We start from the raw sequence: 22,836 nt of genomic DNA, 5'->3' as shown, positions 1-22,836 counted from the left end.
CTAAGTCTAAGTTCTTTATTTTCCCATCGAGAAATTACCGTCTTTTAAGTTTGTGCAAAATTTCCCCCCAAACGGTCAAATAGTTTAAAAGGTATTTAATTTGTTTATCCCTGAGGCTAAATATTTAAACTATTGAACTTGATCTTGTAATGATGCTTGACAAATTTAGCAAATTTCATAGGATTCTTTAACTTAAATGTTTTAAACAACGTAAGTAAGTAAGTAAAAAACGTATGTTTTTTACTTATAAACAATTATTGTAATAACTTTTATCTTCGTTATATATATATATATATATATATATATATATATATATATATATATATATATATATATATATATATATATATATATATATATATATAATATAATGTTTAAAAAATTACCTGAAATTTAATTTATAAAATATATAAGTATTATTACATCATTGATATAAAATGAAAAAAAAAATATATGTTGATTTTCCGGAATTTTTCGAGATTTCCGGGGGGTGAAAATGATGTCATCATTATTAATACTGCGACAGATTGTTCCAATCAAACTAAGAAAAAAAGTATGTTTTTACGGTGAATTTCAAATGAACTCAATTTTTCCGAGGTTTTCCATCATTCGAGATAATGTAAATTTTTCCTACGTGTTTCAATTTGAGGTACCGATCTCGAAAAAAAAAAAAACGGACCTGAACCGTTATCCCCTCCACTTTCCTACGTCGATCTTTCGAAAGTACCGTCGTTTCAAAGGGCTGTAAGTTTCGAAAAATTGGATGAATTTTATAGCTATAATAGTTTGAATATAAAGTAGATTTTCATTCAAAATTTGTGCAAATTTTGCTTCTTAATGTTTATAAACAATGGAGATATGATTTTTTTAAAAAATAGTCCCTAACTTCGTTCCTTTTGGTCGTAGATGGTTTTTTTTAATGTAAGTTTTTTTACCAGCTATCTAATGGTTGTACGTACAAGTCTGTAGCTTAAAAAATATAGAAGTTATTTCAATTGTTTATAAGTAAAAAAACATACCCCTTTTTCAAACATTTATCTGTATCTGTATATTCTGTTAATTATTTACATTACCACATTTTATGTATTCAAATGTATCCTTTTTCGTTCTTTTCTAATTTCCGTTTTTTTTTTGTTCCAGGTACGTTATCGAAGTCGATCATCAACGATGTTCAGTATATCTTAAAAAATGGTTTGTATGATGTATTTTCGTTGAAATTGTTTAAATTACTGTTTATATTAATATTATGTTTGTTTAAATTTTTATTTCGTTACTCTTTTCGAGTAACTTTATTATGCTTGTCGCTTTTCGAAAAATATTGTTTACTACTCGGGAATAACAAATATCAATGTAACTTTCATTTAATGCTTTAATTGTACTATCTAGTTCTACTAAGTTAAACTTTTTGTGGAAATCTATAAACAATAATACCAGACGTATGCTGTATTCTGTAGATTTTTCAATAAGTTGTCGTATCATTTACAGGTGGTCGTTGGTGCGAAACTTTCATCGAAATCCTGCTTCCTCTCTTGCTATACATGTCTAGTTTTTTATTCAATCTCGTTGGTACGAGTTCTGTAAAGAATTTGTACATAGGGCTTAATATGCTAATGGGTCGATAATTTTCTAGGTCAGTTTTAACCCTTTTTTATATTTTTTCGTGTAGCAGGATCATTACGAGCTTATTCCATTTGGGTTCTTGTGATCCAAGTACTTGTATTTTTAGAATCAGAGTCTCTCCCTTATTTTTAAGAGATTCGATAACTAGCTCATCATCTCCTGGTGATTGATAGTCAAGATATCAACAAAAATAGCCAAACACATAGGAAAGACAGGAATAATAATAAGAATAATAATAAGAACAAGAGCCAAAAGAAAAATCACTTGCACAGTGATGTATACAAACTTAAATGCGGCGACTACCCAATAACTTACATCGGTCAAACTGGTAGAACTTTTAACAAACGTATAGCCGAACATAAATAGCCGGGGATTTCAATAATAAAAAAAAACAGTTTCTACGTACGCACTTTACCTTCTAGCTGATAATCATTCTTTTAATGACGAATTTCAAATTATTTACAATTACAATAAAGACCTTAAGCTATTTTTGTTAGAATCTATGGAAATTAACAAATTAAAAAATACAGACATAATTCTGAATGACCAACTTAAGACAAACAGTTCTCTCCTCAACTTCTCTCTCTCTCTCATATTCAATTAAAGACTATAAAGTGTAAACGCGTGCCAAAAATAGATCACTTGAGAAAGGTACTCTGCCGAAACAGTTGTAGTGATAAAAAAATTATAATCAATGTTGTGGAAGTTTTGAAAACAAAAGTTTTTAGTGTTTTATTGTTATAGATTTATTATTTATAGTCATATAGTAAAATAGTAAATTAAAAAAATTGAGACAACAAATTCTTACCGGGTGTAAACATTGAAAAGACATATGTACTAATAATCGTGAATTGAATCGTGAAGTAAAGTTTTTTATTGAAACCAATAACTTTTCTTTGAAATATATTTCTTCGATATCAGTTGTTGGTAGTATCGATCTCTTAAATCGCGGCTTTTTTAAAGTTTATTAAAAATCTTTCACAGTCGATTACCACTTCGGAATTACTTCCGAACACGCCGAATGAAAAAATAAACAAGTAAATAAACGAAGCAATTCCAGCAGACAGAATAAGTTCTGGCACGTCACTTTTTCTCCTGAAAAAACTGGAAAAACTCGATTCCGCGACATTTCCCTGATTTCGATTCAAATCCCCAATGATTTACAGTCTCCGGAGAAAGCACCCTCACATTCTAAACATTCCCCCTCACTTTCTAAACATTAAATTTTTGTTTTGGCTCCCCCGACTTCCTTTCGAAAGAGATCAGGTCGCCCTCTACAGGGGAACGGGTCATTTGCGTTTCGGGTTTATTAGCCATGAAACCTTCAGTGCCTTTCAGCTGAAAAAGGGAAAAAGGTTAGAACGTGTAAAATGTTACCTGCCGGGGTATCTTTAAGGTGATTTTCACCTAGATCAGGTAGATATATTTACTGTAATGACTGTGTATGCGAGGTGAACATAGGGAGGACAAATAATAGAAATATATTATAAGAAAACGTTAGGTGGATTAAAGAAAGTCATTCGAAATATGTGACTTTTAAAAAATTGTAAAAATTGTTTTTTTTAATTTGTTTATGCCTTAGTCTCAAAAGTTTATTGAAAAGGTGAAAATAGTTATGGTTTTATAGTTTGTGTAGTACAATCAGAGTGTACGAGACTGGACAAACATGACTGTAGACGAATTATTCCACGTTGCAAAAGACAGAGAAGCTTTTAAAAATGTGGTCGCCAACCTCCGTTAATGGGGACGGCATAGGAAGAAGAAGAAGTACAATCATAAATTATCAAATGTATTTCTATTAATTTTATCATTACTATGGTCCTAGTTCTTTTTAGAATAAGTAGTCATCGCACGTCTACCGCGTCTACGCGTAGACGCGATAGAACAAGCAGCAAAACTGAAATGGAAATGGGCTGGACACACTGAACGTCTCCAAGACGGACGATGGAACAATGCCATCGGAAAGTGGCGTCCATACAATGTAAAGAGATCAAGAGGCAGACCACAGATGAGGTGGAAAGATGACATCAGGAAACAAGGAGGTCCCACATGGCAGAGAACAGCTCAAGATAGGGAAAGATGGAGAGAACTGGGGGAGACCTACATCCAACAATGGAAGGATAGAGAATAGGTTCAAAAAAAAGTCATCGCACAAGACTAGGAGGATCTGCAATTCATGACGAAGCAATTAATACAGGAAACTTAAACTGAAACAGAAGCTGAAAATGATAAACTAAACACAGAGGATGGAAATGTAATTTCGTCATGTTCCGAATATATCTATTTGGGGACAAAGGAGACTTATACACTGAAATAAAAATCGAAGGACGAATCATAAAAGGGAAACAAATAATCCTCCTCCCAAGTGCCTTCTCTGTTGAGATTGGCGATCAATATGGCAAATTTCTCTCTATTCTGAGCTTGATGAATTAATTCATTTCCTTTTGTGTGGGTCCAATCTCTGATGTTTCGTAGCCAAGATTTTTTCTTACGTCCTATGCCCCTTTTACCTTTAAACTTGCCTTCTAATATTACCTGGAGCTGCTCAAATTCCCTATGACGCATTATGTGTCCTAGATATGACGTCTTTCTAATTGTGATAGTATTTACCAGATGAGGGCGTGTGTTCATATCTCTGAGTACTTTTTCTTTCGTAGTTCTGCTGGTCCAGCTTATTCTTAGCATTCGACGGTACATCCACATTTCAAATGAATTTAATTTGTTGACGTCATACTGTTTTAGTGTCCAGATCTCACAGACATATAGTAATAGAGAGCACACATAACACTTTAGTGTTCTCAATCTTATTGAGACTGATAGCTTGGGGTTACATAGCATTTTACTCATATTCATGAAACCACATCTTGCTATTTCAATGCGTCTTTTAATTTCTTTTGAGTGGTCTAGTTGACTATTTAGTTCTTTGCCCAGGTATATGAAGCATTGGGAACTCTGAAGGGTGATACCATTTATTTGTATGTTAGGTGTAACTTCATGGGGGTTTTTGTGGAATACCAGAATTTTGGTTTTGGAAAAGTTAATGTCCAAGCCCAAACTAGTAAAAAATTCTTAAGTTTTTAGTTGGTATTCTATTTCTGTTAATACTACGGTGTCATCGGCATATCTTATATTGTTAATGATGATTCCATTGGCTCTGGCACTTTCAGGGCGATCTTCAAGAAAAGCTCTAATTATATGTTCGGCGTATACATTAAATAATTTGGGGAATAAAATGCACCCTTGACACACTCCTCGTTCTATGTTGATGTATTTGGTGTTTCCGAAACAAATACAGCTATATAATAACATTTTCAAAAATCTTGTATTTTATGAATTCGAAATCGGGCAACTCATACATAACTATATATAAATTTATATCTATTATCTATTAATTGAATTTTACATAAACACACACTACACAGTTTTCTACTATAAATCTGAGCGTACCTTCTGCTATAGACAGGGGAAATTTTTTTAGTTTTTGAGTCACTAGCTGCTCTAAAAGTTCACCATCTCGTCCTTTTGACAACCAGGCATTCGTAACGAGAATATCTATCATTTTAGAAGGAAATTTAAGGTACTACTTCTTAGATTTTAGATTATTTCGATACAGAGCAATCAGCAGGTCACTTAAATCGATCTTTCTGTTTTACAGTATCTTTGAACAGTGCTTTTAGGATTTTTACCTATAATGTTTAATGACAAAAGCACATGTTTATAGCCCATCCAACAAACTATTAAAATTTTTCTGTCACTGTCTCTCATTTTGACGCTAGATTCACGCTTTTTCTTTTTTTTAACCGATACAATTTGACATCCTCTTCGCCTCTTTTTTCTTATAGTTCCTAACGCCAGAACTTTATATTCTTTCCGCATGTACCATAAAAGCTCAAATTTGGTGAAATAATTATCATAATAAATGACAGTCAGCGGTTTATCAGTAATGGATTGTCAAAGAGCCAATACAATTTTTGGCCCAAATTCTAAATTCTGACCTAATAATGCCTAAATGTCTACTGCCACCATAGACCTATAAAGTCGTATATAATACCAGAAATTCCATCCCGAATAACATTTTTTCAAGCCCCGTTTCCTTGGCTTTGTCTCCACCATCATCTCATCAATACATTGTTTTCGTTCATTTTCATTGCTGTTACTTCTTTTGATGATATCAAGAAGAAGACGAACTTTATAATAGAAATCATCTTAAGTGTGACTATTGTCTGCAATATGAATAAATCTTCTAATTGTCTGACATTCCTTTAATGGCATTATACTTGTTATTTTGTCACATCAAAAAAATTGCTCCAGTAGTCTGTATATGCCGGTAACTTTATTATACTCGTCAACTCAATGCATAAAAAATCTTTTAATTGATCATTTTTTAAGTTTATATATTTACCTGATGTTTGTGCGGCATATTGGTTTGTGGACATAATATTCATATCCACGAAATCACTTAAAAAACATCTTTTGAAAGTATTCAAAATCAGACAGCATCATTTTTGGCATACTAAAAGTATTATCTGGTACTACAACTTCGGTACTGAAATTTTTGTTTTCAAACTTAAATATAACTTGATTATTTTTATGTTTTTTTTTTGTTTTGAAACTTCTTGCCGAAGAGGCAAGAGGCACTTTACAGTTTTCTCATCTCTGTATTTGCTGACTGAGTTAAAGCAGAGCTACTAGAAGATATTACATCCAGTTGGGTATTATTACTGTTACTGTAATATTTCTAAATTGAAATTGCAGAAGTAGATGGCTAGCAGACTATACGTGTTGAAGTAACGAATCTACGACAAAAGGACGCGAGACCAAAGGACGCGGAAAAAAGGACGCGCGAAAAAAGGACGCGCGAAAAAAGAACGCGTGGAAAAAAGGACGCATATTATTAATGAATTACTATAAATAGTTTATTTTAATTGACATTAGCCATTACCCCCTTTTTATCCCCATATGTTATTACAGAAAATGATTCTACCTAACCTAAAATCGGTTACGGTAAGAGTAAAAAGTGAAAAATGATTATATGAAAAAAACTTGCCCTCACATTTTATCGAGGCTTAGGACTAAAATATCTTAAGTAAAATAATAAATACTAATATAATGTTGATTCAAGATTTCTGGTATTGAAACAGGTTAGATTCCATATTATCAGAATTATGTATGGGATTAGAAAAACCCAAGTACCAGCCCAGTAAAGGGTCTAATGAGGGTTTAAATAATAATTATATTTTATTTTCTGTAATTATATATAGGGGATAAACGGGGGTAATTGCTATTGTCAATTAAAATAAACTATTTATAGTATTTCATTAATAATATGCGTCCTTTTTTCCACGCGTCCTTTTTTCCACGCGTCCTCTTTTCGCGCGTCCTTTTTTCCGCGTCCTTTTTTATGCGTCCTTTTTTCCGCGTCCTTTTGTCGGTATACCTGAAGTAACATCCTGTTGTGGCGTGACAGCAAGTATAAGTAAGTCGTCATCAAAATGTAAATTAGTGAATATCTTCAACTGATCCAGGTAAAGCAAGTGATTTAGAAGAATTACAATCATATTGTACTGGAATTTCTTGATCTTCAACAACATTTTCATCATCCGATATGTAGGGATTTGTTGGAATATAAGCATCTGTGGATATTTTGCCATTTCGATTATGACGGGTATGATTTAAATAAACATATGTCTTCTGTGTTTGCAACAAAACAAAAAAATAGTGAATATTTAATTTAATTATTTGATACTTTGGAAGAAGAAGGTAATGTTCCAAACTTTTCTGTATGTAGTATTGTAAAGGTTTAATTAAAGTGAAAAAGTAGCTTTTTATTAACATGTAATTTCAAACGTTTACGAAGAAGCACCAAAATAAGCAATATTACTAGGACTTACTTTACTAGCAACTTTATATTTATAATCGTTTTTTTCTTTATATTTAATTTTTAAACATAAAAAAGTGTAACATATTGAAAATAAAATATTTTTAACCATTTTTTAAATGTTTGGGTCTAGAGTAGCATATATTTTCTATACTTACTCTCTTGTTTATGAACAATATGTCGAATAAAGGAAACAAAACCTTATGCTGCAAACTCTTTTTCGCTCTCGTATATTTCAGAATTTTATGATAATCTGTCGAGCTGACCCAATTATATACCTCCCGACAACGTCAAGAAAGCAGATATATGTCAAAAACCGTACCCAATAAAAAGCAAAGGTGTCGAAGGCTTATAAACTTTTTTCTTTTTCGTGCCTTTATGTCCCCGGTTTGCGTTTTATGACTTACAGAATACACATACAGATGAGACCGATTTCTTTTCTATTTTTTTCCTTCGCTCCCCTTTTTTTCGGGATAATATATACTGCCAGCTGTATATTGATGAAAAGCGATAAATATTTCATTGGAAAGCAACCCAACTCTCATTCTCTTTGATGAGCGAGAAATTTTCAGCGAATATATCTCCGCCCTTAACTAACTTTTCCAGATATACGGGGACATACAGCAAATCTCACAACTAAAACGGATGTAAAAAAATCTCAGAGACAGCGGCTGTAATGTATGAATACGAGTATACACCTAATGGATGACCCCAGTTGAGGCTCAGGAGTTTTTTCTTCAATGGATTGTACAATAGGGTTGAAAGACAGATACAAGATATTGAAGAACAAAGCGGCTTTCGTACCGGGAGATCCTGCCTTGATAATATATTTATCCTACGACAAATAATTGAAAAGCGTGTCGAAAGAAGTAGAGAGACCCATTTGGTATTTATAGACCTTGAGAAAGCATATGATAGTGTCCCGTTAAAGAAAATGTTTGAGGTCCTCAAAAGGTCCGGATTGGATTCGACGTATATCCGAGCGATATATAAATTGTACGAAAATGCAGTTAGTTGTGTAAAAATTGGAACCAGAACCTCAAATGAATTTAAAGTCACTAAAGGCCTAAAGCAAGGATGCTGTTTGTCACCGACACTCTTTAAAATATACGTCCAAGAAGCATTGAGGAATTGGAGAAATAAATGTAGATTTATGGGCATCGAAGTGGGACAAGAAACTCTGTATACATTGTTGTTTGCAGATGATCAGGTGGTGGTTGCAACCGATGAGGAAGATATAAATTATATGAATCGAAAATTATTTGAGGAATATGCCAAATGGGGGCTTACTGTAAACATAAGCAAAACAGAATATTTAAAAATTGGAGGAAATACCACAGATCTGAGGCTTGAAAACGCAGTCATAAAAGGCTGCAACCAGTATAAATATCTAGGAAGCATCATATCAGCAGATGGCAGAGTTAAGATAGATGTACAAAACCGAATAACCCAAGGGAAAAAATGCATCCGAATACTGAATTCATTACTGTGGTCTAATAAAATAAAGATGCATACCAAACTTCGCATATACAGAGCAATTGTAGAACCAATTACCACATATGGTGCCGAATGTTGGACGATGACAAAGAATGAACGAGATAAAGTAGACGTTGTGGAAATGGATTATCTTAGAAGGTCATGTCGAGTATCGAGAATGGAAAGAATCAGGAATGAGGAAATACGAAACCGTGCAGGAATTAGAGATACCTACTCTTTCAGATAGAATACAAGGAAGGCAATTACAATGGTATGGTCACGTGATGAGAATGGAGGAGGAGCGGTGGCCAAAGAAAGCCTTAATGTATGTTCCGCCAGAAAGAAGGAAAAGGGGAAGACCACCAAATTCCTGGAGAAGAGAAATTACAAAAACAATGCAATCTAGAGGCTTAGAAGAGGGAGATTGGAGAGATAGGAAAAGATGGAGGCTGAAATGCGGGAAGCGGCAATCGCCGTAGGACCCCCGTTATATGATGATGATGATTGTACAATAGGATTTATTTGATTTACTTGATTTTCAGGTCAACTGGGGTCAATTTCTATATCAGTTGTAGCTGAATTCAAAAAATTTGCTTTAGAAAAAACGGCCATATTCACGGGCCACGCGTCGGTTGCTTTTAAACCATTCATCGCAGTAGCCAAATCTTCCAGGTTGAGTTCTTAGCCATTTTCTTACTTCGTCGTCGTAATATACACTTACTGGCTGCATTATTGTAACATTTAAAATCTAGACAAGAAATCAATGAAATTTTGTTTATTAAATCTTTCTACTATACACGTTTTAGGAAAAACCACTGATTAAAGAAAATTGTTGGGTCATATTTTAAATAATTACGAGAACTTATTATTTTAAGAAAACAATATTTACACATTACTTCAGTTATTATATGCATTTTACATTCACAAGAAAATTAACCAAAAACCGTTAATCTTTTTTTAATAGAAGCTACGAGGGTTAAAATATTGCATAGTTAAGAAAACTTTAAATGAATTAATGTATATGTTACACTCAAACTCCGAATACGGACTTCTTCTTCTTAAAGTGCCTATCCGTTCCGGATGTTGGCGATCATCACGGCTATCTTTACTTTATTTATTGCAGCGCGGAACAGTTCAGTGGTAGTCGTGTTATACCACTTTCGTAAATTTTGAAGACAGGAAATGCGTCTCCTTCCCGGTCCTCTCTTACCATTTACTTTCCCTTGGAGAATCAGCTGGATAAGGCCGTAACGTTCTTGATTTCTCATTACATGTCCTAGATATTCCAACTTTTTAGTTTTGACGGTCATGATAATTTCACATTCTTTCCCCATTCTACGCAGAACCTCCACATTAGTAACTCTGTCAACCCAGGATATACGTAAGATGCGCCTATAACACCACATTTCGAAAGCTTCGAGCCGATTCATAGATGCAACAGTCAGTGTCCATGCTTCCATTCCGTAGAGCAGAACTGTGAATATGTAGCAGTTCAATAGACGGCATTTTGTTTTTAATGATATGTCTCGACTGTTGAAAATGGTTCTCATTCTAACGAACGAATACGGACAATTGTCCGAAATTTTTACTCATTTCGCGATGTGGACAACGTGAATTAGACACGTCGCGGAGTAAGCATTTTATTCGGACATTGGCCGAAGCGAAATACCCAGAACTCGTTGGGGCTAAACGAAATTACTTAATTGTGAAAATAAACACGTTCATTAAAGATTAAGCAAAAGCATAATACCCATAACCCGATGTTGGTAATCTATCAAGTCGGGTTGTGGGTATTGTAATTTGCGCAAACGCTAAAAAGCCTCCAAACACAACCATACCCTACACTAATTCCATAATAACAAATGAAATAAAATCAAATTTTCCATGAAATTCTCTTTGTTTTAAATAAAAAACGGGTGTGGCAGTCCAGTGGGACTGCCGGTAGAAGTCATACTTCTTTACACGCGTTCGCCGTTACAAATTTATATGGGAGTCAATCTGCACAATCATTACATATGTAATGCTATAGGTAAGAGAGAGCAGAAAGAGAAACAGAATTAGGTATATGGTGCATCGTTTGCTATATATAAACAGCATTTGACCTGTAATAGAAGTATAGTAAATGAAGGATTGAATCAATATTTTGATGAAAAGTAATGGAAATAAAATACCAATATTACTAATGTGTAGCTATATTGTGCAGCTATGGAGTCTTGGACAAAAAAGTGAGAAATTAAGTATAAAAAGCAAATAGACTGACAGGATGAATTAAGAACACTATATGGCGAAACAGACACATTAACACTGAGATGAAGTCAAGAATTTATAAAGTCAGTGTAAGACCAATAATGACATATGACTCAGAAATAAGACCCGACACAGCCACAACACAAAGGCTACTGGAAAATGTTTACCAAAACGTTATCGCCGACTGAAACTGTAGTTAATTTTCTTTCAGTAAGCTTTAACATTTTGGCCTGCCTGACTTTTTAATGCAGTTACACAGTTTGCTTGTATTGTGGCTATATCAGATTTTCTTGATCAAAGAGTGCACAAATGTAAGTCTGTGTATTCGTTATTTGAAACTTCATCATGGATGTGCTGACCACATTCTAAACAGCTGTTTGCTTTGTCACAATCAATATCACAGGGTGTTAGGTTATCGCTGGACATATTTTCTTTTTCTACGTGTTTATTGTTTTCTACAGTCCTTGTCAAAATCTCCGAAGCATCTTCATAGCTTTTATTTCTTTGTTATCTTCTTCTTTAAAACTTCTTTTAATCTTAGATAACTCTCTTTCTAGTTACTTCTCAGTAGTTATTTTTTTACGACGTCGGCTCTTAAAGTCGAATCAAAAGTGAGCTGAATGAATTTTGTCATACATTTGATCAATGCGACAGAAATATTTTATATCTGTCATTTCTCCAGTTTTTTTTTCAATTAACATTTCTTTATCGCCAATGTTTATGACATCAAACCGATTGAATAAATAAATTTAAAGAAATATTTTATATCTGTCATTTCTCCAGTTGTTTTTTTCAATTAACATTTCTTTATCGCCAATGTTTATGACATCAAACCGATTTAATAAATAAATTTAAAACTGTAGTTTCTTATATTAAGTGTTCAAAATTAGCCCCATCTACTTCCTGACAATAATGCATTTTATTGCTAAACTATTGTCGTCCTTCAAATGTGTCAAAGGAAATTTCCCTACATTCTTCAATAATTTGTTGTTTCAAAATATCAATACTGACCTTAGATTTTAAGTACTTTCACAGAAAAATCTAATGGCGTGAGGTCCGGTGACCGAGCTGGCCATTTTATTGAATCTGATTCTCCCGTCTATATACCACGATATTCTTTATCTAGGTAACGATTTACTGAACCATAACAGTGTGCAGGAGCACCACCTTGTTGAAATGTTATTTTCAAGTTGCCGAATTCATCTGGATTGTCGTCCAGAATTTTAAGAATTAATAATATGTTTTTTACGAAAGAAATGAGGATTTGTGTAACTCCTATACCACACATTGTGTGTGTTAACATTTCCATTGAGGAAAAAGTAATTTCATCACTAAAAGTAATCGTTTTTGTATATGTAATCTGGCTCTTAATTAATTTGATTGGACATATTTTCACAGAAAGTTGGTGCAAAATTTTTAATTTGTATGGATGTAATTTGTTTTTAGCCAACAGTCGGTGTACCGGACGCAACTTAGGCTATAGAAGAAGTAGGGTTCACTACCGTTTCTGCAGATTTGTCAATTTGTTTGTCATCACTAATTGTTGGTCAACCAGATCGATTGGCATTATACTACCTGTTTCTTTAAACTTTCGAAGAAACTCCCTCAAATAGTGTTCGTGGTTTTTTTGTCAAAAAATGTGTCGTTATGTCTTATCCACCATATTCACTACACTTGGCCCCCTGCGACTTCTTGTTGAGTCAACAGTGTTGACAAAACTGAAAAAATCCGTTGAAGTGCGGAGGTTTGGAAAGATTGAGGCGATAAAGACCGCATTGCTAGAAGAGAGGGGGATTCCCAGGCCATACCAAAAAGACATATTAAAAATGCTTCGATGATCGGAAAAAGCCATTGCAAAAATGTAATATATCTGAGGTAAAATACTTTGAAGGGGGCACAACAAATATGGAGAAATAAATAAAAATTTTACGAGAAAAATAAAAAGTCAGCTTTGTTTCTTAACAAACCTGAACAAATCATATAATATTCTAAATACTAATTGACGCTTAAATAAAATATGTAATACGCTATATATTCGTGTAAAAGAAAATCAGGATGAATTTTTTATTGCGATTAGAAAAATTGAGATTATAAAGCATATTAAGAATCACATGTCTTTATTTCGCATGTTCTTTTTATGTCATCGTAACTTATGTATCCTTTGTAACATTTAAGTAACTATACGCGATATTCTGAAAATAACCCTGTATTCAATGACCTAACTAACTTTTGGCCAATATAGCTTCATCAATTTCTACGGTGGCTAACGGTCCTAGATCAAAAATATCTCCTATCTATTACGGCTTTCATTTGTAGCGCTCCTATTGCCCTAATGAAAGTAGAAAGAGAACGAAAAGAGATATTTTTCATTGGCAATTATATGATTTAAGATTTACACTGAACAAATTGGCTTTTAGCCAGTATGTGAACTGGTTAAAAACTTTGTAATAAATTTGGTGAAAATATTACACAGCAATATTTTATCTATCTAATAATAAGAGTATATACATCACATTAAAAAAAATAGAGAATTAATTCAATGAAGTAAATTTTGTGGAAATCACTTATTTTCGGTTATATATTTTCAGCGCAAACTTTATAATATTAAATACTCTGGTGCCGGTTTTTGGTTTCTAGGTCCGTTTATGTCCTCCCTTAAAATTTTACATTTTACTATTATAAGCATAGTTTAATTTAATATTAATTGAAAATAAAATGGCAAAAAATAGACCAGTGCACATAGCACTCATAGATTTAAAAAAAGGCATATGACACGGTCCTCAGAAAACAACTATGGAATACGATGAAGGAAATCGGAATAACTCAGAGGTTAATAGAAGCCGTAAAAAACCTTTACAATAACAACAAGGTAAGAGTTAAAACCGGCAATAAATACTCCAACGAATTTAAGACCACAAAAGGCTTATTGCAGGGATGCTCTACATCTCCGACACTGTCCAAGATATTCCTCGAAAAAATATTAAAACCATGGAAAAGGAAATGTGAAGGGATGGGAATACCAATCCGGGACAACTTGTACACATTAAGCTTTGCAGATGACCAAGTGGTAACGGCTCAAGAGGAAGAAGATCTGTGCTATATGCTCCGAAAATTAGAAAAGGAATACACAAAAAATGGACTGAAAATAAATCTTGAAAAGACCGAATATTTAACAACAGAGCAAGAACCAGTGAGAAACTTGGAAATGGACGATAACAGGGAAATTAACGGCACTGACAAATTCAAATATTTAGGATTCATACTCTAAAAAAATGGAACCACCGAGCAAGAGATAACCAGCAAATTAGCACAGACAAGAACATGTATTAAACAAATGAACAGGGTACTGTGGGATAGACAGATTACCATAAATACAAAGAAGAGAATTTATAACACCTTGGTAAGCAGTATAATGACCTATTTGGGTAATAAATAAACGAAACAGTTTCAAAATCTCAGCAACTGAAATGGAGTTCATGAGAAGAAGCTGCAGAGTGACAAAAATGGATCGCATCAGAAATGAGGAGATAAAACGAAGAATGGCAGTAGAACAAGACATACTTAGCTACATCGAAGAAAAACGTTTAATTTGGTATGGACATGTGAGACAACAGATCATTCAAGGTGGATAGCAAAGATTTCGGATTGGAGCCCAATAGGAAGCAGGAAAAGAGGTAGACCCCGAAGATCATGGAGGGATGAAGTGGACGAGGCCATGGAAAGACGAGACCTTATAGATGGAGAATGGCAGAACAGAAAGGACTGGAGACGTTGGCTGAAAGAAGGAAGGCGGCGACAGCTGTAAAAATCCTTATATAGATAGAAGTATAGTATAACTTTTGGCTAGCACTGTATATCTAAGAATTAACCGACATAAAATTTAATTCATTAAAATATTATAATAAATAACATCTAAATAAAGCTTTTCAGTTTAAAATACTTTAGCAAAAGTTTGCTAGTTATCGTTGTATAGAGTATTTGATTAATTTTTTTGTAGTTTTTTTCTTTATAGAACTATAGAGAGCAATTAACACTACTAGGGTATATCAAAATATATATACATATATATATATATATATATATATATATATATATATATATATATATATATATATATATATATATATATATAAATATATATATATAGATATATATATATATATATATATATATATCTATATATATATATATTTATATATATATATAAATATATATATATATAGATATATATATATATATATATATATATATATATATATATATATATATATATATATATTTGTTCAGACAGATTTCCGTTCCGCGGTTAATACAAATTGACCTAGAGCTAAGATTAATACTATTATAAAATTAATATTAAACTTACCAGTCTCCCGGGTTGCACCGCGTTGTTTCCATTCCGCGCCGAGCTTTCGACATCCTCTCTGATGTCTTCTTCAGGGCTTCCGAGGTCTCAGTCTCCCCAGCCCCCAGACACTACTACATTGATCAATATTCACTTCACTACTACAGTAGTGATTACAGTAGATTTAAAAGTTCTAATATGATAAGCCACACTTAAAAAAATATTTTTATCGTTGAATCTGGATCATAATTTGGATCTTGATCACTATCATCTAATGGTGGATCACTATGTCCATCATTATTGCTATTTGTGCTATCTAGTTGCTTTATATTTTCACAAAAACACCGTTTTTATCGTCACAGGTTGTCAAAGGCGAGTAGGCGGTGGCCATATTAGAAAGTGGCTTGTCACTATCTGCATAGAATATTTCACAGAAATACTACTGTACAATATAATGATATGGTTCCTGTACTGCCATCTGTGATTTGATTGCGGAAATACTCACCCTCTGGCTTAGCAATATATTTCTTAACAGATTAATGCAAATATCCAGAAAATGAAAAAATGTGGCTTGTCATTATATAGCAACAAGCCCTTCATCATATATATATATATATATATATATATATATATATATATATATATATATATATATATTTATATATATATATATATATATATATATATATATATATATGTGCGTATATATATATATATATATATATATATATATATATATGGGTAACTGATTTTGCAGTATATTTGAAATTACTGTTTTGCAGAATATCATTGTTTTGTGTTTGCTTTAGGTCCAGAGGTTTAATTTTCTGCTCTATTTCTTCTATAAATACGCCCGTTACCAATTAGTTATGTTAATAACTTTATGCTGATTCGCTAGAAAATCCGAAACTTAACCCAATAACTTACATTCAAACCCGTCTCTAAACACACAATTACCTCGACGGTTTCTCTGTAATTCCTATCGACTTTACCGCCAAATTCATGAAGCATTGATTTGATTTGTTGGTGAACACGTAGCCGTGGAATTTCCGATATATTGAGAAACTTGAATGAACGTCTAGGTACGTGACCAAATTCTTACTGAGTTCCTTCTAATTCGTAATTCCCTTTTCCCTTTCTCGCTTTCCTATATACTGGATTATTTGGTATTGAATAATAATCACATGGAGAGAGTGGATTTAAGATTTAGGTCTGTTTGATTTGATAACCTAAAACTAAGAATATGTATTTATTTTAGTTTTACTATTAAACTAGTGAACCCAGAATAAGTAATTAAGTAAGACAAATTACTTTGTTAAAAGCGGCAAATAATAAGATCGCTTAATATTCAATCTTTTTTTATATCATCATTATCACCCAGCCCTTTGCGTTCACTGCCGGACATAGGCCTCCCTCATTTTAATCCATTAAGATATATCTTGAGCACTTTTCATCCAATTTCTTGACATTTTCTTGAGATCGTCAGTCCAACGAGTAGGGTATCTTCCTCTACTTCTTTTGTCTAACCTCGGTCTCCACTCGAGCAATCTTTTCGTCCTACTTTCATCACTGATTCGGGCGAAGTGTCCGGCCCAGTTCCATTTCAGTGTGGCAATTCGGGAAAGTTTCGGCACCATAGGTCATCACAGGCAACATACATTGGTCAAATGTTTTACGATTTAAAGAAATTGGTAGATTGCTTTTAAAGATTTCTTTGAGTTTTCCATGAGGCTGCCTATGCTAGGTTTATTCTTCTTTGTAGTTTGCATGTTTGGTTGTCTTTTGTGATCTTTATTTCGTGTCCAAATAATATATGTATTTTTCCACCGGCTCTACTTCGTTGTCTTCAATATTGATATTTCCGCTAGGTACTAGGTTTGTCATGAATTTCGTTGTGGAGATGTTTAATTTATGACCCATGCTGGCACATACTAACTGAAGTTCGTGTAGCATTTTACATATCTCCTTGAGGTTTTCCGAGAACAAAACTATCTCGTCTGCGGATTTTAAATTTGTCAATCTTCCACCGTCAATGTTCAGGCCTTTCTCTTCCCAGTTAAATTTTTTACAAGCATATTCTGGTACTGCGGTAAACAGTTTAGGCGATAAGATATCACCCTTTCGGACTGCTCTGCCGATTCGGATATGATCCGCGTTTTTATGTAGTTTCACCGACATAGTTGCGTTCTTGTATGTATTGTAAAAAAAAGGAGTTAGACAAGGATGTGTGCTGTCACCAATGCTATTTAATCTCTATTCGGAAGAGATTATGAAGAAATCATTGGAGGAAGAAGAGATTGGGATAAAATGGTTAACGGCCAACCAATTAATAATATTAGATACGCAGATGATACGGTTTTAATGGCGGAGACAGTAGAAGACCTGCAAGCCATTTTAAACAAGGTAGTCACACCTAGTGAAGAGAATGGGCTAACAATGAACGTCAAGAAGACGAAAGTCATGATTATTTCAAAAAAACAAAGATTGAATGCAAACCTGTACATTTACAATAACGAAATCGAACGGGTGCACAAATATAAATATTTGGGAACAAGCGTTAATAACAACAATGACATCACTGTCATTAATGACAAATAAAAACTAGAGTTGGAAAGGCTCGAGCTGCTTTTGTTAATATGAAGGTCATGACATTAACTTAAACCTGAAAATGAGATTGGTTAGATGCTACATCTTCTCGATACTGCTGTACGGAGTAGAGACTTGGACTTCAAACAAGAGCAATTTCGATAAACTAGAAGCCTTCGAAATGTGGATATACAGAAGAATTTTAAAAATACCTTGGACAGAAAAAGTAACAATTAGTGTAGTTCTTCGAAGAATGAACAAAGAACGGGAGCTGTTGATCTCCATCAAGAGAAGAAAGTTGGAATATTTTGGTCATGTGATGAGAGGGAAAAAGTACCGATTGCTCCAGTTAATTATCCAAGGAAAGATTCAGGGCAAATAAAGCGTGGGGAGACGACGTATATCTTGGCTGCGCAATTTAAGAGACTGGTTCCAGTGCACATCTAACCAATTATTTAGAGCAACAGCTTCAAAGATACGAATAGCAATGATGATTGCCAAACTCCGTAGCGGAGAGGGCACTTGAAGAAGAAGAAGATGTATTGTAAATTAACCTTGTATATCGGTAGTCAATGCGGCATGCTTGTAGTGCTTCCAGGCTTTTATCAAATTCCACCATGTCAAAGTCTTTTGTGAAAATCTACAAAAGCCAGAACGAGCGGTGAATTCTATTCGATAGTCTTTTCTATTCTTCTTCTTCTTATGCCACTTCTATCGGAGATTGAGAGTCATCAAGGCTATCCTGACCTTGTTTACAGCTGACCTAAAGAGTTCATTAGTGGTACAGCCAAACCACTCTCTCAAATTACGCAACCATGACATTCTTCTACGGCCTGGATTCCGTTTTCCTTCTATTTTTCCTTGCATTATATTTTGAAGTAATGCGTATTTATGTCCTGGCATCGTACACTGTACACCATATAATAGCGTGTTAAATACGTAGCCCCTTAGCATTCTTAATCGTAGAGGGATGCTTATATCTTTGTTGCAGAAGAATTACCTCATCTTTATGAGTGTGGGCCTGGCAATTTCGATACGTCGTTTTATTTCATTGTTTTGGTTTCTTTTCTATTACCACCCTCTAAAGGTGATTAAGAAGACTTATAGGTCTGTAGTTTTCTAATTCATGGGGATCTCCTTTTTTTGTACAATAGAATTACCTCAGCATTGTGCCATTTTCCGGGTATATTACTGTCCAAAAGGCACATGTTAAAAAGGTTTTTTATTTTCTTAAGAAAGCTTCTGATTGCATCAGTAACTACACAATCTTCGCCTGGAGATCTGTTATTCTTAGCTTTTCTTAGGGCTAGTTTTATTTCGTGTATTGTGATTTTCGGTAGTAGTTCTGATCCTTGGTTGACAATGCCCTTTTTCCTTGTTAATATTTCTGGTACTTGATCTTCTCTGCTACTTGCTTTGTGTTGGCTTGTGTACAGCAATTTGTAGAAGTCTTCAACTATTTTAAAGGTGGGTACACATATGCGAGCCAAACGGTATACGTACCGTACGCGTACAGATCCTTGAAAAATATTCTACATCGTACTGATCGCATACTTATCTCTATCCATGGAAAGCGACAAACCAACAACGAACACACATGTGCGAAATGATTCATTTTATTTATAATTTGGGTACTGATTTATGTTTCTGTTTTTGCTTGTTTAACAAAAATAAAAATATGTACAATAATCACGTTTACTGTTTTCTCACGTCTCTCTATGAGGGAACACGTCATTCACACAATGTCGATTTGATGAGACAATAAAAATGTTCGCTGCGTCTAGTAAGCGCCGTCCAAACTGAAAGACGAGCTTCCTTTGAAGTCGTGGAATAAACCGCAACAATTTGGTTCGAGACGAGTCACGATGAAACAGTACGCAAGCGGTTTTTTCTGCCATATACATTAACGAATATAGCGTTCGCATACCGTATGCATACCGTTTGGCTCGTATATGTGTACCGACCTTAAGGGTTTCCTCTCTGTTGGTTGTAAGATGGCCATTTCTATATTTTATCTTTATTATCTGCCTTGTCTCCGTTCTTAGTCTTTTTCTCAATACTTTTATAGTTCTATTGTTCTTAATGGTATGTTCGATTTGTTCTTGGTTGTATTTTCTAGTATCTTATCTAACAGCTTTGGATATTTCTTTAAATAATTTTTGTAGTTCTTCGGCTTTAGTTTCCATCTCGCTTCTCGTTCTCTTCTTTTCTGCATTAGTTGCCTGGTATTTTGGCTAATCTTCTCTTCTTTTTGAGTTCTAGGACAGAATTTGTTTTAACTTTTAACAGTAAGGTATTTGTTAATTTAGTTTTTTTTATATAGCTATTGCTTATATATTTTAAGAAATACCTTTAGTGCCTTATATTTATTATGTTTATTCAGCTTCTCATGTTGCCCATCAAGCATTTTATTCCTCAATAATCGCAGCGAAGGCCGAAAATGCCTCTTTATATGCTATCGAACATGGTCAGTGTTATTCTGTCTATCAAAATGTTTGCTAATCGAAAATTCAACTAATTTCAACGAATAATGCGATTATGATACTAAATCAATATTTGACAAAGCAATAGGTTTGTAACCTCCATCCGGGTTTAACTGATCCAACTATTAAATAATTGGAGCCTACATTAATTGGTAGATAATATTATTGGGGCTAGATTTACACACAATACATAGAGTTTTGACACATAAAGGAATCCGTGAGATAAGTAGCACGGACGATTAACTCGAAACTCGTAACAGATTATAAAAAAAATTAAAAATATCAAATGTTAGTAAAGCTGAATTAAAAAAGATTTGGAAGCAGACTAAAAAATCAGACACATACTTAAATGTTTTTATATTTAACATAAAAAGTAGTTATTTATATTAAAAGTAGCTGATTCGGCGAACTTCTTACTACCTTACAATTAAATAATGTGTCGAGAAAAATTAACAGATAATAAAACAAAAAAAACTCAAACATGTTAATATGAAAAAAGTTAAATCAATTTAATACTTTCTGATAATTATTTTTGCCTTAAAGAAATATATAACAATGACGATTTTCCGACACATAAATAATTGCCCATGCGCGAAACATGGAAACTTCAAGTTAATTCCACAAACTTCCAACGGTTGTTTTTGTGATTTGTTTATTGTCATTGCAGAAGCCAAGAGCACGAAAAATTGTAAACGTTTAAAATCGAATTGTACGTTTGTTGAAATCATCGTTATACGCGGAATCAAGACATCCTCTTCATTGTATTTTTTTTTATAATCGTTGTCGTAATGACATTATTTATTCGCCTTTTCACAGTCAGCCTCGTCGCAAAGCACAGTCGAGGCTGATTAATGTTATGCAGCATAATCACAACTGATCCTACTTTTAATTGTAAATTTTTAGGTGGGAGTCCAGACAATTCCTATCAATTCAAAAACTCTAGTTTTTGGATAGTTGACTACGTTATTCTGATTTATAACTGTGTCAACTGCTTTAAATGAAAACAACTTTCCTGAAAGAAACTTCAGAGTAGCATAGTCAACAGAATATACATATAAAATTTCATAAAAATCGGTCAAGCTCATTCACTTCCCTCACTCACTTAATTCCCTCACTGACTAACTCACTCGCCTCACTCACTTACCTCATTCACTTAATTCACTCACTCCTAAATGTCTACACATCCATCAATTTTAATTCGACCACTTGCAGCATTTTCGTTTCACCCCATGTATATTAAAACACCTAAAAAGATTTCTTAATCTTTTTGTGTCTCTGAGATTGATAATATAAATATTTTTAGTCTATTTATAATAACACAAATTGCTTTTTCTTTTGATATTGATTTTCCGCCGAAAAAAATAAGAATAAAGAGCACATAGAGAGCCAACTAAAAGAACTAGAGAGCTATAAGGCACAAGCAGAAACGCGAAAGTTCTACAAGAGGATTAACCAGAACAGGAAAGAATTCAAGGCGAAGAATAGGAGAGAATGGAGACTTATCCTTGAGCAGGCCAAGACCCACCACATGGGTTGTGGAGCCAATGATGATGATGATGATTGATTCCGCCTAGATACGAGTACTTACGTACGTATATAAATCTTTCCTTTTAGGTTGGTGGGAAAATGTACGGTGACAAGAGAATGATTTTGTGAGGAAGATATCACTACTCGATGAACCAGCTGCGAAAGCAGTCGATTTCATTGTTGTAGTCATGAAGAATTTTGTCACATCGGGAATTCAATAGTGTAAAGGGTAGTAGTCAAGGAACGAATTCGGTTCTGAACTAGGTAATATCTTTTTCGGAGATAGTTTCAAAAACCGGCAAATTTAGGTTCGTATGAATTTTGGTTAAAAGGAAGGTTTGTTGCTGTATTCCGTGGTACGGGATTTGAAAACAGCGTTTCGGATGGCTAAGAGACTTACATGGTTTTAAGTGAACAGTAAACAGCCGAGTTTTGAAGAATACATATTGTTATCATCCAAAATAACGTGAAGTCCAATTCGTTGTTTGACCTCTACCACGATTTGTCCAGCTTTCCTTTTATATCTCCCATAGATCGGATCCAGATCGTTTGAAGTTTGTGTGGGACAGTGTTTTTTGTATTCAATTCCACGGTTACAAACTTTTTTTAATAATTTAAAAAGAAATAGTTAGCCAGTAAAGAGAGTACTTTTGTTAAATTTTTCTAAATAAACA

The 22,836-nt window shown here is 33.7% G+C and overlaps 1 protein-coding gene across 1 annotated transcript in view; it reads left to right on the top strand.

Moving 5' to 3' along the window:
* The window catches only part of LOC140446283 (uncharacterized), a 235,446-nt gene that overhangs the window by 114,527 nt on the left and 98,083 nt on the right, over positions 1-22,836 (top strand). Inside the window, 1 exon segment of the mRNA XM_072538819.1 lies at positions 1,141-1,191. Within this exon segment, the coding sequence (XP_072394920.1) occupies positions 1,141-1,191 (51 nt within the window).

This window comes from Diabrotica undecimpunctata, chromosome 7 (assembly GCF_040954645.1).
Source record: "Diabrotica undecimpunctata isolate CICGRU chromosome 7, icDiaUnde3, whole genome shotgun sequence".
Classification (NCBI taxonomy): domain Eukaryota; kingdom Metazoa; phylum Arthropoda; class Insecta; order Coleoptera; family Chrysomelidae; genus Diabrotica; species Diabrotica undecimpunctata.
The sequence above is the reverse complement of the archived record's forward strand: the minus strand, read 5'-3'. Positions and strand labels throughout refer to the sequence as shown.